We start from the raw sequence: 14,944 nt of genomic DNA, 5'->3' as shown, positions 1-14,944 counted from the left end.
ATGTTAGAGTAGCCAAAACCTTCTTTAAGGATGGGGATGACAATGAAGAGTTTAGCACATCTTTGGTATTGGAGGCTCAGAAGGCAGATCCAGAGTTAAATAAGGAGCTCACAACAAATTTGAAGCTGAAGGACTTTCAGAATGTTATTGTATTATAAATGAAATTCTGATCAGGAAATAGAAGTATCCTTACAGACCTGCAGATATTGAATAGACAGTTGTTGTCAAATTGTGCTACCACCAAAATATCATGAGATAATGAGAGTAGCACAAAATTCCTGTGGCAGGGCACATAGAAATGCAAAAACTCAAGCTTCAATAATCAGGTACTTCACCTCATAAGGCTATAGGAGTTCTGTGAAACATGTTATACATGTCAGATAGTGGGAAAAACAACATGTAATCAAACCAGCACCTTTAATACCCATACCAGTTTTTTTGAAGAACCACAGTGCGTTGTGTAGGACCAATGCAAAAAATAAAAACTTGAGTCTTTTGAGGATGTAACCAAAAAGATTGATGAGGGCGGAGTGGTAGACGTTGTCTACATGGACTTTAGTGAAGTCTTTGACAAGGTTCTGCATGATAGACTGGTTAGTAACATTAGATCACATGGGATTCAGGGCCAGCTTGCAAATTAGATACAAAGTTAGCTTGATAGTAGGAGACAGAGGGTGATGCTGGAGGGTTGTTTTTCTGACTGGAGGCCTGTGACCAGCAGTGTTCCACAGGGATCAGTGCTGGGTCCACTGTTGTTTGTCACTCATATGAACAATTTGGATGAGAATTTTGAAGCATGGTGAGTAACTTTGCAATGACACCAAAATTGGTGGTATAGTTGACAGTGAAGAAGGTTATCTAAGATTATTATGGGATCTTGATCAATTGGGCCAACGGGTCAAGGAGTGGCAGATAGATTTCAATTTTAAATAGGAGGTACTGCATTTTGGTAAAACAACCAAGGACTTATACAGTTAATGGTAGGGCACTGGGTAGAGTTGTTGAACAGAGACACCTAGGGGTTCAGGTATATAGTTCTTTGAAAGTTGCGTCACAGGTAGACAGGGTAGTTAAGGCAGCATTCAGCATGCTTGCCTTCATTGCTCAGACCATTGAGTTTGGGAGTTGGGACAGCATGTTGCAGTTGTACAGGATGTTGGTGAGGCCACTTTTGGAGTACTGTGTACAGATCTGGTTGCCCTGCTATAGGAACGATATTATTAAATTGGAGAGGGTTCAGAAAAGATTTACCAGAATGTTGTTGGGACTGGAAGAGTTGAGTTATAAGGAAAGGCTGGAATTTTTTTTTTTCCACTGGAGCATAGGAGGTTGAGGGGTGATCTTACAGACGTTTATAAAATCATGAAGGGCATAAATAAGACGAATAGCAAAGGTCTTTTTTCTAGCATAGGGGTGTTCAAAACGAAGGGGCATATTTTTAAGGTGAAAGGTGAAAGATTTAAAAGGGACCTGACAGGTAACTTTTTTTAAAGTACATAGGGTGGTTCACGTGTGGAATGAACTGCCAAAGGAAGTGATCGATGCAAGTACAGTTACAGCATTTAAAAGACATTGAACAGGTACATGAATAGAAAAGGTTTAGAGGGATATGGGCCAGACACAGGCAAATGGGACTAGTTTAATTTGGGAAACTTCATTGGCATGGACGACTTGGACTGAAGGGTATGTTTCCGTGATGTTTGACTCTATAAAAAGCAAAATACCAGTGTATTCTTGCAGTAATACATATTACAATCCATTTTCCAGAAGCTATTCCTTGAAAGGCCAATTACAGACAAGGTAACAGTGGAAAAGTTAATTCAGGTTTTTACTCATTGTGGACTACCAATTCAAATATGAAGAAACCAAGGTTCTAACTTTAAGTCTTGAAAACTTTAGGACTTAATAAGCAATTTGGGTATAAAGCAATTCAAGTCTACCATCTATCATCTGAAAACATGGAGTTTTGGAGAGTTACCATCAGACTCTCAAAACAATAAATAAGATTTATTGTCACAAATATCCACAGGACTAGGACTAGATTTCTTACTATTGCTACCAGAGATTTCCCAAATTAGTCTACTGGGTTTAGTCCATTTAAATGTATATATCATGAAATGAGGGCCATTAAAATTGGATTAAGGAAGCATATTTTAGGCAAAAGGATGAATCCTCCGAGTTCAATTACATGTCCACGGTTGTTGAGAGACTCAAGAGCATATAAAGTAGCACAGAAATACTTACATACCTTACAGGCAAAAAATAAAAAGAATGAGCAGAGGAACATGCTGGGAGAAAAATTGTTTATATTATTACTTTTACAGGGTGAACCTCTGAAAGCAAGATTGAGTTGTTCATGCAAAGGTAGTCAGGAGGGTGAGTGAAGTGCTAGACATCTGGTAGATACTCTTGATCATAGGAAGAATCAGGTACTTCATGTAAAATGTTAAAGCAATAACATTGTAGTGGAAGATAAGAAAGTGTAGGTATGTAAGAGCAGCAAGAGTGAGGTAGATGGTTCATAAAGCAAACCATCTACAAGTTAACTAATCAGTGCTGAAATACTAAGATAGCTGTAAAAAATATTTTCATACTTAGACAAATGGGAAGCTCTAGTAAGATCATTTAACAAATTAAAGGAAATATTAAAGATACATTGTAATGTACTGTGCATCCAATTGTTGTGGATGTAGGGTAATCAGTGCTGATAAAACAGCATTATTAATCGGTTAAGATCTGAAAAATAAGTTCAGGTGAAACATAGAAAATAAGAGCAGGAATAGGCCATTCAGTCTTTTGAGCCTGCTGCATCTTTCACTAAGATGGCTGATCATCCAACCTAGTACCCTGTACCCACTTTCCCCAACATCCTTTGATCCCTTTACCTCTAAGAACAAATTTACTTCCTTGAAAACATTCATTGTTTTGGCCTCAACCTCTTTCTGTGGCAGAGAATTCCACAGGCTCACCACCATGAATTCCATAGGCTGATCAGAGTTCTAAATGGCCAGCCCTATGACCCCTAGTTCTGGAAGGTTCAGTACAGGTTAGTAAAACATGCTGTTGATACTGCTCAACCAGCCTATGCTTGCTCTTCTCAGAAGAGCATATCCACCACTGTGCTAAGAATTACACTGAAAACCAATTTCAGATCATCAGCTGGGTTCACAATTGGAAGCATTTATGTGTGCTAGAAACTACACAAATACACAGGATCCAGTTGTATGTAGGCAAAAGGAATTTAGGCTTTTTTTTGAAAAAGATGCAATCATGGAAACAGCCAATCTCTGCTGCACTCCCATGGCAACAGAAAAATTAGAATCTACCTACTTGATCTCAGAATTAAGACTGACAGGTAACTGTTCTTGCTACATACCCATGCCAATAATTGGGGGAGCCAATCAGCACAATCTTTTTATGCTGTATAAAATGGTGTCCCATTGTTCGGGTTGGTTTCCTGCATCCCAGATCTGATGATTGCATGAGACAACTTCTTGTCACCTGTTTAGTAATGTTTAAGTTTTGTTCTACTATGCAATTATTCAATTAGATTTGTGCTAGTTCTTTTTAAATTATCTCAAACAACTCTAAGAACTTGTTAAATTTTTCCACTGATATGAACTCCAAAACCTTACCCATCACTGATGTTAAACTAACAAGCCTTTAAATTGCTAGGTTGCCAGTTCTTAGGAAGGGTCACAGGACCCGAAATGTTAATTCTGATTTCTCTTCAGATGGTGTCAGACTTGCTGAGCTTTTCCAGCAATTTCTGGAATAAGGGTGTCACATTTGCCCCTCTCCAATCTTCTGGCACTTTCCTCATTTGTTTTGTAAAGGAAAAGCATTTTAAAGTTATATTTTAAATAAGAATAAAAGAAATCTGTGAAGTGAGATCAATCATCATCAAGGTTCAGAAATTAATGAACCTAACTGAGACAAAGGTTATGCTGCTTATTCGTGCATGCTTTTACTGTAGCAAATTGCTATTCTGTTAAGATTAAAGTATAAAGTAAAAGTAACTATTTGTTGTTGGTGTGTCAGGTGTGCTTTGTCAACTGAATCAGAATGTATTCTATTCATTGCTTTGTGATAAAGGCAATCAGCTAAGGGATAACCAGGAAATATTGAAGTAGTATCAGAGAGCACCAGGCTCAAAAAGATAGTTTACTGTACAGCATGAAAAATATGCCAGTGTTTGGGGCCATTACTTGCAACCACAAAGTTTTTAATGCATAAATAATTAACTTCCAAGCAAGGATTGCATAAATTAAAATTAGATCATAATGAATTTGAAATTTTTCCTTGAATACCCCATTTGTTACGATGCATTTTATTAACTACTGTAGTGATGAGAATTAAGTTGTATCTTTTTGCACTAGTTGTAATTCATCATTACTTATTTTGGGTTATTTCCAGCCATAAGAGCTAAGCACAGGACTTTATTATAAACAGACAATAACCGATCAGTTCCTAATATCCAGCATACTGCGTGTGCACGCAAAAAAGCAGATTAAGAAATCCCCAGAGTTCGCATGCCTGTCAAATCACTGACCATCACCCTGACAACCACAGTCACACTTCTTCTAAAATGGGGACCTAAATGAGTTCATTCCAATTTCTCTTCCATAATACATTACCAAAGCCTCTGAAAAACACACCCGAAACGTCAGCCTTCCTGCTCCTCTGATGCTGCTTGGCCTGCTGTGTTCATCCAGCTCTACACCTTGTTATCACAAGTTATTGGCTCATTTTATCAATACATTCATCTCAATGTTTAGTGGTTAAATTTACTAACATTTTAAAACAAAAAAAAGTGTGCAAAATCAAATGAAACACATTCATCATATTTTACTAATACTGAACATACATGAAATTTAGTTTGATCAACAGTTTCCCCACCCCCGCCGAAATAAATTCTTTATTTTACACATTTTAACAGCTTGAAAAAGCTAGCTAATAAACAGTCCAATGCATTGCATTAATATGTAACTTGCATTCTGAGTTTTAAAGTTTAATTACAGAAAAACACAAATGGTTTCATAAAAGGACAATAATTACTTCAAAACTTCCTTTTGATTGTAGTACAGTGATAGAAATTCATGTGGTGCCAAATGATCAGTTTGAATTTCTACCCCAATTATGTTATTCATTTTCTTTAATAATGGGAGATTGTAAGGCTTATCTCTGTGTTAATGGTGACGTTAAAGTACATGGTATTAAGATTAGATAACAAGCTTCCCCAGATACGGATGCTTTGAACTCTATTACAAGACTTCACCTGCAGTAATATTGTACAATGTAATGTATTTATGAAGAAGGCTCGAAGCACTGACTTTGTTCATCTCTCTAATTTGCTGCCACACCTACGGAGTTTCTCCAGCATTTTCTGTTTTTATTTCAGATTTCTTGCATTCACAGTATTTTAGTTTTATTGATATAACCTAGCATTTCACTGAATTTTGTCTTCTACCTTTCTACGTGAAATGGTTCAGTGTCAAGCCTAGCACTTTCCATAATATGCAATGCAGACATTTACACATGAAAGCCTGATGTTATTCTTCTATAGAATTATTTTGCATCTTTAGCATAGCAGGATCCACACATTTGCCACACTTGTGCATTTACACTATTTCAATAGCATGTAGAGGAGGACAATGCATTTGACAGAGTCTACTTGAACTTCAGCAAGGTTCTTGATAACATCCCATTTGGAAGACTGATAAAGATAAGAACCCATAGAATTCAAGGAAATTTGGCAAATTTTGATCCAGAATTAGCTGAGTAGCAGGAAGCAGACAGTGATTGTTGAGGTGTTTGTGTGACTGGAAATCTGTATCCAGTAGGATTCTGCAGGAATCAGTGTTGGGGCCCTTTCTGTTTGTGATATGTAAAAAAAAACCTATGTCTTGAGCGTCAGAGGATTGATCAGTAGGTTTGTGGATGATATGACAATTGATGGGATGGTAAATAATGAAAAGGATAGCATCAGATCACAGGATGATATGACAGGCTTGTCAGGTGGCCTAATCAATGGCAAATGAAATCATGCACTTGGATAGGACAAACAAAGCAAGAAAGTACATGATGAATGGTAGGAGCCTTGGAAGCACCAAGGATCAGATAGACCTTGGCATGCATGTCCACTGGTCCCATACAGTAACAGAACAGAACAATAAACTGATTAAAAAGGCATGTGGGATACTTGCCTTTATTAGTCAAGGCATAGTGCTGGAACTGTATATAAGTATTAGTTAGGTCACAGCTAGAGTATTGTAGTTCTGGAATTCACATTAAGAGAAATGAGATTAAACTGTAGAGGAGATTTGCCAAGATGTTGCCTGGGCTGGAGAGCTTTAGTGATGAGGTGAAATTGGATAGACTGGTATTGTTTTCCTTGGAGTGGAGAAGACTAAAAGGGGTCATGATTGAGGAGATGTGCAGATTTCTAACGGGCACAGTCGAAGGAAATTTCCTCCTTGGTGGAGGGATCAATGACTAAAGAGTTGAGGGGATGTGAAGCAAATTTTTTTCCACTTAGCGGATGGTGGGAATCTGGAATCACTGTCTGCAAGGGTGGAAGATGCAGAACTGCTCATAACATCGAAGCAGTATTTAGATGTAAACTTGCAATGCCAAGGCACATAACGGCATGAGCCAAGTTCTAAAAAAAAAATGGGTTTAGAGTAGTTAGGTGGTTGTTTTGGACAGAGCAGTCCCAAAGGGACAAAGGGCTTATCTCCATGCTCTGGATATCTGACTCTATAACATTTCTTGTGAACCTGAATGACTGGTACACAACAGCCTATGTACAAAGATGCTTTAAATGTTGTTAGAATTTTTTCTCCTTGACAGTTTTTTGATTGTAGAGCTTTGTAGGATATATGAATAGAACAATTCCAATTGTGTAACACAGAAAATAAATAAACTGTATTAAAACAGGACAGAAATCAAGTGTGTCTCTATTTAAGAGAATGAGCAAATTCAGCTGAATGACATCTTATTTCACACCCTTATTCAGAAAAAAAAATTATTAAAATAAACAAAGGTTGTCTAAATTATGATTATAACAGCTGCAGCTCCAATATACTCTATACATAATGGGATGGATTTTCAACTTCACCACATCAGCTTTAATCTGATGAGAGTATCACCAATCTTTATTGCATTAAATATAAAGGAAATATAAACATCAGGCATAAAACCTGTGGCTGCAAGAGCATATAAGGGACTAGTGAGTAAATCAACTTCGATTCTCCAAAGTCTTTACAAGGCCGTACTTAGAAGCGTGACGGAATGCTTTCCACTTGCCTGCCCGAGTGCAGCAACAACAGCACTCAATAATTCAACAGTATCCTACATAAATCAGCCTGCTTGTTTGGTATCTCATTCATTTTAACATTAACTGCCTTCATCACAGACACACAATGGCTGCACTGCCTACCATCTAAAGATGCATTTTAACAACCTGCCAATGTTTCTGTAACAGTACCTCTCAAACCACCTAGAAGAACAGGGTAATAGTGACATAAGAACACCATCACAACCATTCTGACTTGAAAATATATTTACTGTTCATTCATTGTCTCTGGGTCAAATTCCTGAAACAGTCTACCCAATAGCACTGTGGATGTACCTTCACTTCACTGACTACAACAGTTCAAAACGAACAGGTAGCTCACCACTGCCTTCTCAAATATAATGTCAAATGAGCGATAAATGCCAACTTCGTCAGCCCACGTCCATCCTAGAACAAATTTTAAAAATCTATAACTGATGGTCGCTACATTAGCAACAGTGACTGATCAAGAAGTCAGTTGCAGAAAATAGTATTTTTGATTTTTAGATTAAACATCATTGGGCTTTTATCTCAGTATTCTTTTGAAACATACAGATGTACTTTAACCTTTTCATACATTTTATACCCTAAATGGTCAGATGATAGAAAGTTTCGATCATTGTGCAATACTTCTTTGTTAGTGCTAGTGATTATCTGCTAAAAGATGATGCAACATGGATGAAAATGCAGCACTTCAGTGCAGCAGAGATACCAGCAACTTCCTAAGGGGAGAATTTGTTTCAGATTTGGAATGTATTCTTTGATCGGTGGTGGACACAGATCTAGTCATACCTTCTAGAGGGAATAGATAAAAGTGAAAAGAGAAAAAAAGCAGGGATATGGAAAAAGAGCAGGTAATTAGAATTAACTTATTTGTTCTTCAAAAAGGCCAATGCAGATGTGATAGGCCGAATGGCTTCCTGCTATTTGCAATATTATAACGGTTATCGTGGTTAGATTGAACAATTAGAATAACCATTTCAGCCAGCAGAGAAAAGAAATCTCAACGAGTAGCAAAAGGAGTGTAGTATATCGGGGTAAAGTAATAGCAGCATCCAATGGTATTATGGGTAGAGAGTAAGAGTCAGTTTCACTCTTTGTCAGAGTCAATATTCTTGGTCATCATTCAGATGAAGTCAAAATACTGCTTGTAAATGTTCAACAAAAACCTAGAAGCTGCACTAATATGTCCTGTATCTTCTAAATTCATCCTAGACTTTCAAAATTTAGTAAAAAGGAACGAAATACTACATTTCACTTGAATTAGTGTATATGACATTTAAGTCAGATTACGCATATAGCATATTTACCTGTGTTGTGTTTAAGGCATTTTCAAAATTAATGCTGTGACTAAAATGGCTTAAAGGTAGTAGTCACTCTGCCAGATTACTACTCAGACAGTGAAATGGAAAATCCAGCCTAATTTATCTGTACACAATGATGTAGATAATTTTTGTATCTCATTTCACATTTACCTCAGTCTGGAGTTCCTGGAGGAGAAACGACAATGGTTGGCCATGCAGATTACCTGATGGTGTTGTGTTAGGAGTGTTTATGTCAGCATGGGCATCTACCCACACCACACACAGGTTTGAGTGACATGATGCATCCCCAGAAATCGATCCGATTGCTAAACTGTAATGAGAAAGTGCTTTTTATATTATGTCAGGATTACATCTTAAGCATATTCCAAATTGCTTCTTTTGTAATGTGAAGTCTCTATGTTTTAAAGATGGATTTTTAGTTTCTTTACTTCACGAGACTCCATGGTAAGAAAACATTTTACAGACTGTTCTCTGGCAAATCGTAAGTCGGACAAATCCATTGTACGATGCAATTGACAAGTAGCACCAATCTAATTCATAGAGATATTGTCAATCATAATTTTAATACTATCAGTCTATTAAAAATTATTGGTTCTCTTGTGTTTCATATCTATCAAACAATTTCTGGTCATTTTGTTTTAAGTTGTTTTTGGGATTGAATAGTACTAAAAAGGGCAGCATTAGTTGCTCTTGAATTGACTGGCTTGTTTAACCATTTCAGAATGCAACCAGGAGTCTACCATGTTACTATGGGCCTAGAGTCTTGTGTAGACTAGATGGAGTAAGAATGGCAATTTCCTCCCTGAAAGACATTGGTGAAGCAAGTCAGTTTTGATGACAAACCACAATTATTTTCAGTGGATCTTGTAATTTATTCCAGTTTTATTAATTAACTGAATTTAATCTCACCAAGCAGATGTAGTGGGATTTGAACATTTGCTTGTAAAGCATTAGTCGAGGTGTGTAGATTAGTAGGTCATTCTGCTGCCATCCCAGTGCTGTTGTTACTTTGACAAAGCATTACACAGTGAACAATTTGCACCACCCATCTTTTAAATATTTCTGTTAGCAGATGTCACTGATGAGATCTTAGTGAGGCCATACACATGAAGATTGTTGGGAAAATACATAGACCTAGATCCATAATAATTATTAGGATACATATATCTGTGTAGTAAAACAGAGAATTGACATTCCACAATAAGACGGTGCTGAGAACTAAAATAAAAGGTCCCATTGTAGATAGGAATTGCATGGGTAGGGTGGAGTCTGTACAGTTTTGACGAGGGAATACAACAATATTTTCTGTCTTGAATTCTAAGGCTGTTTACCTTTTTGAGATTCAGGGATTTAGAATGGGCAATATGTTATTACAATGAAACAAAGTTTTAACATGTTAGAGGTGCTATATAAGTTGCTTTTGGAATAAGTGTGGTGTTGATAAAAATAAGATCAACTTAGTAATAGAGAAAATTAAACAAATTGAAAACAAATTAATTCAATTGACCAATAGTCCACTTGTATTTTTAGGGTTAGCAAGAGTGCATCTGATTCATTTGGGGTCTGCAAACAGCTAATATGTACAGATCTTTAGCACCTACCATCCCTATAATGCTGAGATACCCAGTGCCGGCTTACCATCAAAGAAGTGTGTAGCCATCTCACTCCCTCAACCCACACTCAACAAAACATTGGCACTCAGTGGGAGACCATTCATCATCTCTTTTAGTGACTGTCAAATTCTGGAACGATGGGTTACACTTTTAAACTCCCTATTAGTTTAATGCTGGGTCAAATAACTTTGTTCTGTTCAGAGCCCATTTGAAGCAGTGCTTTCAGTTCTGGGCAATACGTCAGTAAAGATGTTTTTACAGAAGTGTCAACATGATTTACCAGCATAATTATGGGGGATCTGGGGTAAAATTAAGGATTGATTGCCTTGCACATACCAGTGGTCCTCAGACTTCGTACAGACATCCCACTAAGTTCACAAAATAACCGAGTGTCAGAGGAGAAAGGCCAAAAGGCAGCAGCAGAGTTGTCATGTGCAGTGCTGAATGCACTTTGTTGTTTCACATGGAAGGGAGTGCTGAGAGAGTGGCATGAAGATCCCTTCGTAGACCCATTAACAAGTCTGGTGGTGGATGCCTGGTGAGTTAACCTTGTTCAAGAAAAAGGGAGTTTTTTTTAAAACTAAATGTTTAAATATTTCTGTGCAAGGAGAAGCAGGCATACCCATCTCATTGATGTCTGCAAATAGATACATATTTTCTTAGAAGCAATTTCAAAATACTTCACATTAGTGCTTTCATATTAAGTAATATTCGAATTTAAAATGAAGATTGTGTGATTACTAATGCATTTGAAAGGAAGATCTTCAATCTAGTAGTCTGAAAACCATTGTTTTAGAATATTAGTCTCAACCAGAATACTGACAGATGCATGTCTTTCCCTTCTCTCATTATGTATGATGTGGAAGTGCTGGTGTTGGACTGGGGTGGACAAGGTCAGAAGTCAGATGACACCAGTTTATAGTCAAAAGGTTTATTTGAAATCAAGCTTTGAAGTGACTTCACCTGACAAAGGGGCAATGCTCCAAAAGCTTGTGATTTCAAATAAACCTGTTGGACTATAACCTGGTGTTGTCTGACTTCTGACCTCATTATGTATGAATACCAGAATTACTTATATAGCTACTGATTAATATTCCAATAAGTCCAATGTGCACTTACAGAAATCAGCAGACTTCAGTTTCAGGTAATAGTTGACTGCACCCATATGACTATTGATACACCCCACAATGAGCTCCCTACCTTCATGAACATAAAAGGCTTCTGCTGTTGAGTGATTACGACTGATGTAGTATGCAGATACAAAATCCACACTTGTCCAGAGAGCACATACATCCAGAGCCTTGGAACCATTGGATCATCACTGACCACATATTAAACTGGTCAAATAATGTTTTTGCTGCCTTGATATGTCAGAAGGCTTTGCAGTAATAGACAGATTATCAGAATTAAGCTTTTGACTTTGCAAGTAACTAATTGTACAGGCTTGCCGTAGAATCCAGTGAATATATTACATTCAAATTTGTCAGCACACTCCCTTAATGCACTTGAGGGTTCAGCAACAAATCCAGTTACCTCCCCAAACTAACTAACATTCAACTCTTGTCCATGCGAACTTTTGATATTTCAATCTGACTCTCTCTCCCCCTTCAATCAAACATTGCCTGATTTCCCCATTTTTCCACACAAATAGGAAATACAGGGCATTTTAACGATCTTCCAATATCTTCAGTAAGTGCCTGAAAGAATGATTGAATCCCTACAGGTGTGGAAACAGGCCATTTGGCCCAGCAAGTCCAATCCGCCCCTACAAAGAGCATCCCACCCAGACCCATTCCCTCTACCCTTTCCCTGTAGCCTTACATTTCACATAGCTAATCTACCTAATTTACACACCCCTGGGCACTACAGGCAATTTAGCATGGCCAATCCACCTAACCCACACATCTTTGGACTGAGGTAGGAAACTGGAGCACCCGGCAGAAACCCACACAGACATGGGGAAATTGTGCAAAGTCCACACAGACAGTCAACCGAGGGTGGAATCAAACCCAAGTACATGGCACTGTGAGGCAGCAGTGCTAAGCACTGAGCCACCATGCCAGTTGATGAACATTTTAGATAACATCCTTGTAGATGCCTTTGAAGTTAATAAATTGAACAAAAGGAAAAGGAAATACCTATGATCGCCCCCAAGAATGACACAGAGCCGGCCATCTGCTTTTACTTTGTTTACAGCTTGAAATAATTTTGCGTTTGCTTTCCCCACGGTCCTTGGCATTTTGACAGTTCCGAATGGTTCATCTTTCGGCTCATCTTCAAATGTCAAATTACCATAGTCCTTCAGGTCACAACCTTGAAATGTAAAAATGGAAGGAAATTGTGGGTGGTGGGCAAGATAAATGCAAACTTACTCAATCAAGTACAATTTTAGGAATCAGTAAATAATCTATAAAAGCCCTTCGTGTTCTCAGTAAAGTGCATCTATAGGTGTTGTGAACAGATTTTAGAAACCGGTAAAGTCACAAGTTAAATGTTCTGTGCTGGATTGACTAGTTGGAATGCGAACACTGATCAAAATCCTGTGCCACAGGTGGGAAAAATAACAGACAACCTTCCAAATATCTGGTCCTAACACGGTATTTCCGGCTCATGTGACATTTCAGTCGTAACATCTAACAACAGGACACCTTCTATTATAGTCTTTATAATAGCTAGGCAAAATAACTTGGCCTTTTCTGGACCTTTACAATTTATCACCTGCTCAAAGCTCAAATGTTCAGTTTTATCACTGGAGTTAGCCAAAAATTTACATTCAATCCCAATTAACAGCCTAATTTCAAGCAAATTTGAAAGTGAATTTACCCAAGCCCCCTTCAACAGCACCTTCCGTACCCACTGCCACCACCATCTTGGCATTGGCGGCAAGGTGGCTCTGTGATTAGTCCACAGATGTGCAGGTTCGGTGCATTAGCCGTGGGAAATGTAGGGTGACAGGGATAATGTAGGAGGTAGGATGCTCTTCGGAAGTCGACGGACTCGATGGGTCGAATGGCATGCTTCTGCACTGTAGGGATTCTATGATGTCAAAGGACAATGGCAGCAGATACATCACTATCACCTGCAAATCCAAGCCACACGCCATTCTGAACTATATCACCGTTGCTTTGGGTAACAATCCTTTGGCACACCTTTCGGGGAGAGTCAGTGTGGAATGCAACGATTCAAGAAGGCAGCATACCACCACCTTCTGAAGAGCAATTAGGATAGGCAATAAATGCTGGCCTAGCCAGTGACGTCCTTTCGATTTGACACTTCCACAAGCCACACGGAGTTCAACAATTTCAGGTCATAAATGCCATCATTCCAGACAGCAGCTGTTAATAATGATTGCCATTTACACCTCCTTTAGAACAAGATTTGCTTTCTTATCCTGTTCGCCGTGCACTATCATCCATTTTGTTACTTAATCTCCCCTGCCTTCCACTTTACCAGAGGCCAACTTTTTCATTCCTTCCTCTCCTCTTTACCACTGTGCTTATTTTAAAAACCGATTACCTTTAACTTTTAGTGACTCTGAAAGGTCACTACCCTTTTTTTTTGAGTTGTCCAGAATCATCTAACATATCTATTCACCGCCAGTTTAAAAGTTTCATTTTTGCTTTGTTTTCAATTTGAAGAGATAATGCCTATTTGATTCAGGAACTGCTCGTTAAAAAAGTGAATAAAAAGGCTTTCAGTAATTTTAACTTGTGACTTTTCTTTATAATGTGAGTACAAGATTTCAACCCTCCCCTGTTTGTAGGTACGGTGGATCGATCGCAAAGATTGTGTACGCGCAAACATATATATTCCCAGCACAAAATGAAAATGGAAAAGTTTCCGATCATAACTTGTTGACCTTTTTGGAAATGATTTCAATATTTACGTTCTAATGACTCTCCGAATTATTACCTCCAGCCTGAAGCGCAGTCAGCAGCCCGGATCTTCTTAAAGCGTCTGGTCCCGTTTTTACGCCCTCCTTTCCCTATAGACATGCATAAGGAGCTTACAGTAAAATAGAAAATAAAAGAGCCTTTTAAAAAATACGGTTTTTCCGAACCCTAACTAGCGCATTCGCACAGCATACCTGTCCCCTTGATAACGGTGCTCCAAGGATTCCGATTTTGTGGTTAAATCTTCTACAGATCATACTGACACCGCGGTTTAAAAGAATCATTCCCTTTCCGGGCAACATCTTGCTTCTTGGTTTCTAACAGACAAACTTCAAACTAATAATAGTTTTTCGCAGCGAGTAATTTACTGTTTGCAGATTATATTTGAATTAACTCAGATATCCTTTAGCCGACAGGTGAGCTTTAATCGTTGGTGAGTATAACTGAAGTGAACACACATAATCGGAATTATTATAGACAAATTTGCACACGGTGCAGGGATTGGTTACATGGATCATGTGTCACTAGGGATATAGCCTGAAAACCCCGCCCTCCCTCAATAACACAATTATACGGTTGCTATTCAGCTTGATAAATGACATAAAGAGCTACAAATCCAAAGTCTGTGGATACTCAGAGATCGTAGGAATTACCGATGCTGGAGTCAGAGATAACACAGTGTGGAGCTAGATGAACACAGCAGGCCAGGCAGCATCAGAGGAGCAGGAAAGCTGACGTTTCGGGCGTAGACCCTTCTTCGGTAATGGGGGAGGGGAA

The 14,944-nt window shown here is 38.3% G+C and overlaps 1 protein-coding gene across 1 annotated transcript in view; it reads right to left on the bottom strand.

Annotated features, from left to right (window-relative positions):
• LOC109916401 (arginase-1-like) overlaps window positions 1-14,649 on the bottom strand; it is a 31,574-nt gene extending 16,925 nt beyond the window's left edge. The window contains exons 1-4 of the mRNA XM_020516113.2: window positions 14,362-14,649; window positions 14,187-14,259; window positions 12,413-12,587; window positions 8,812-8,971 (exon numbers count right to left, since the gene is read on the bottom strand). Coding sequence (XP_020371702.1) covers window positions 8,812-8,971; window positions 12,413-12,587; window positions 14,187-14,259; window positions 14,362-14,469 — 516 coding nt within the window. The 5' untranslated portion in view covers window positions 14,470-14,649. The remainder of the gene's footprint in view (window positions 1-8,811; window positions 8,972-12,412; window positions 12,588-14,186; window positions 14,260-14,361) is intronic.
• Between the last annotated feature and the right edge of the window lie 295 nt (window positions 14,650-14,944).

Source organism: Rhincodon typus, chromosome 9, assembly GCF_021869965.1.
Source record: "Rhincodon typus isolate 14 chromosome 9, sRhiTyp1.1, whole genome shotgun sequence".
Classification (NCBI taxonomy): Eukaryota; Metazoa; Chordata; class Chondrichthyes; order Orectolobiformes; family Rhincodontidae; genus Rhincodon; species Rhincodon typus.
The sequence above is the reverse complement of the archived record's forward strand: the minus strand, read 5'-3'. Positions and strand labels throughout refer to the sequence as shown.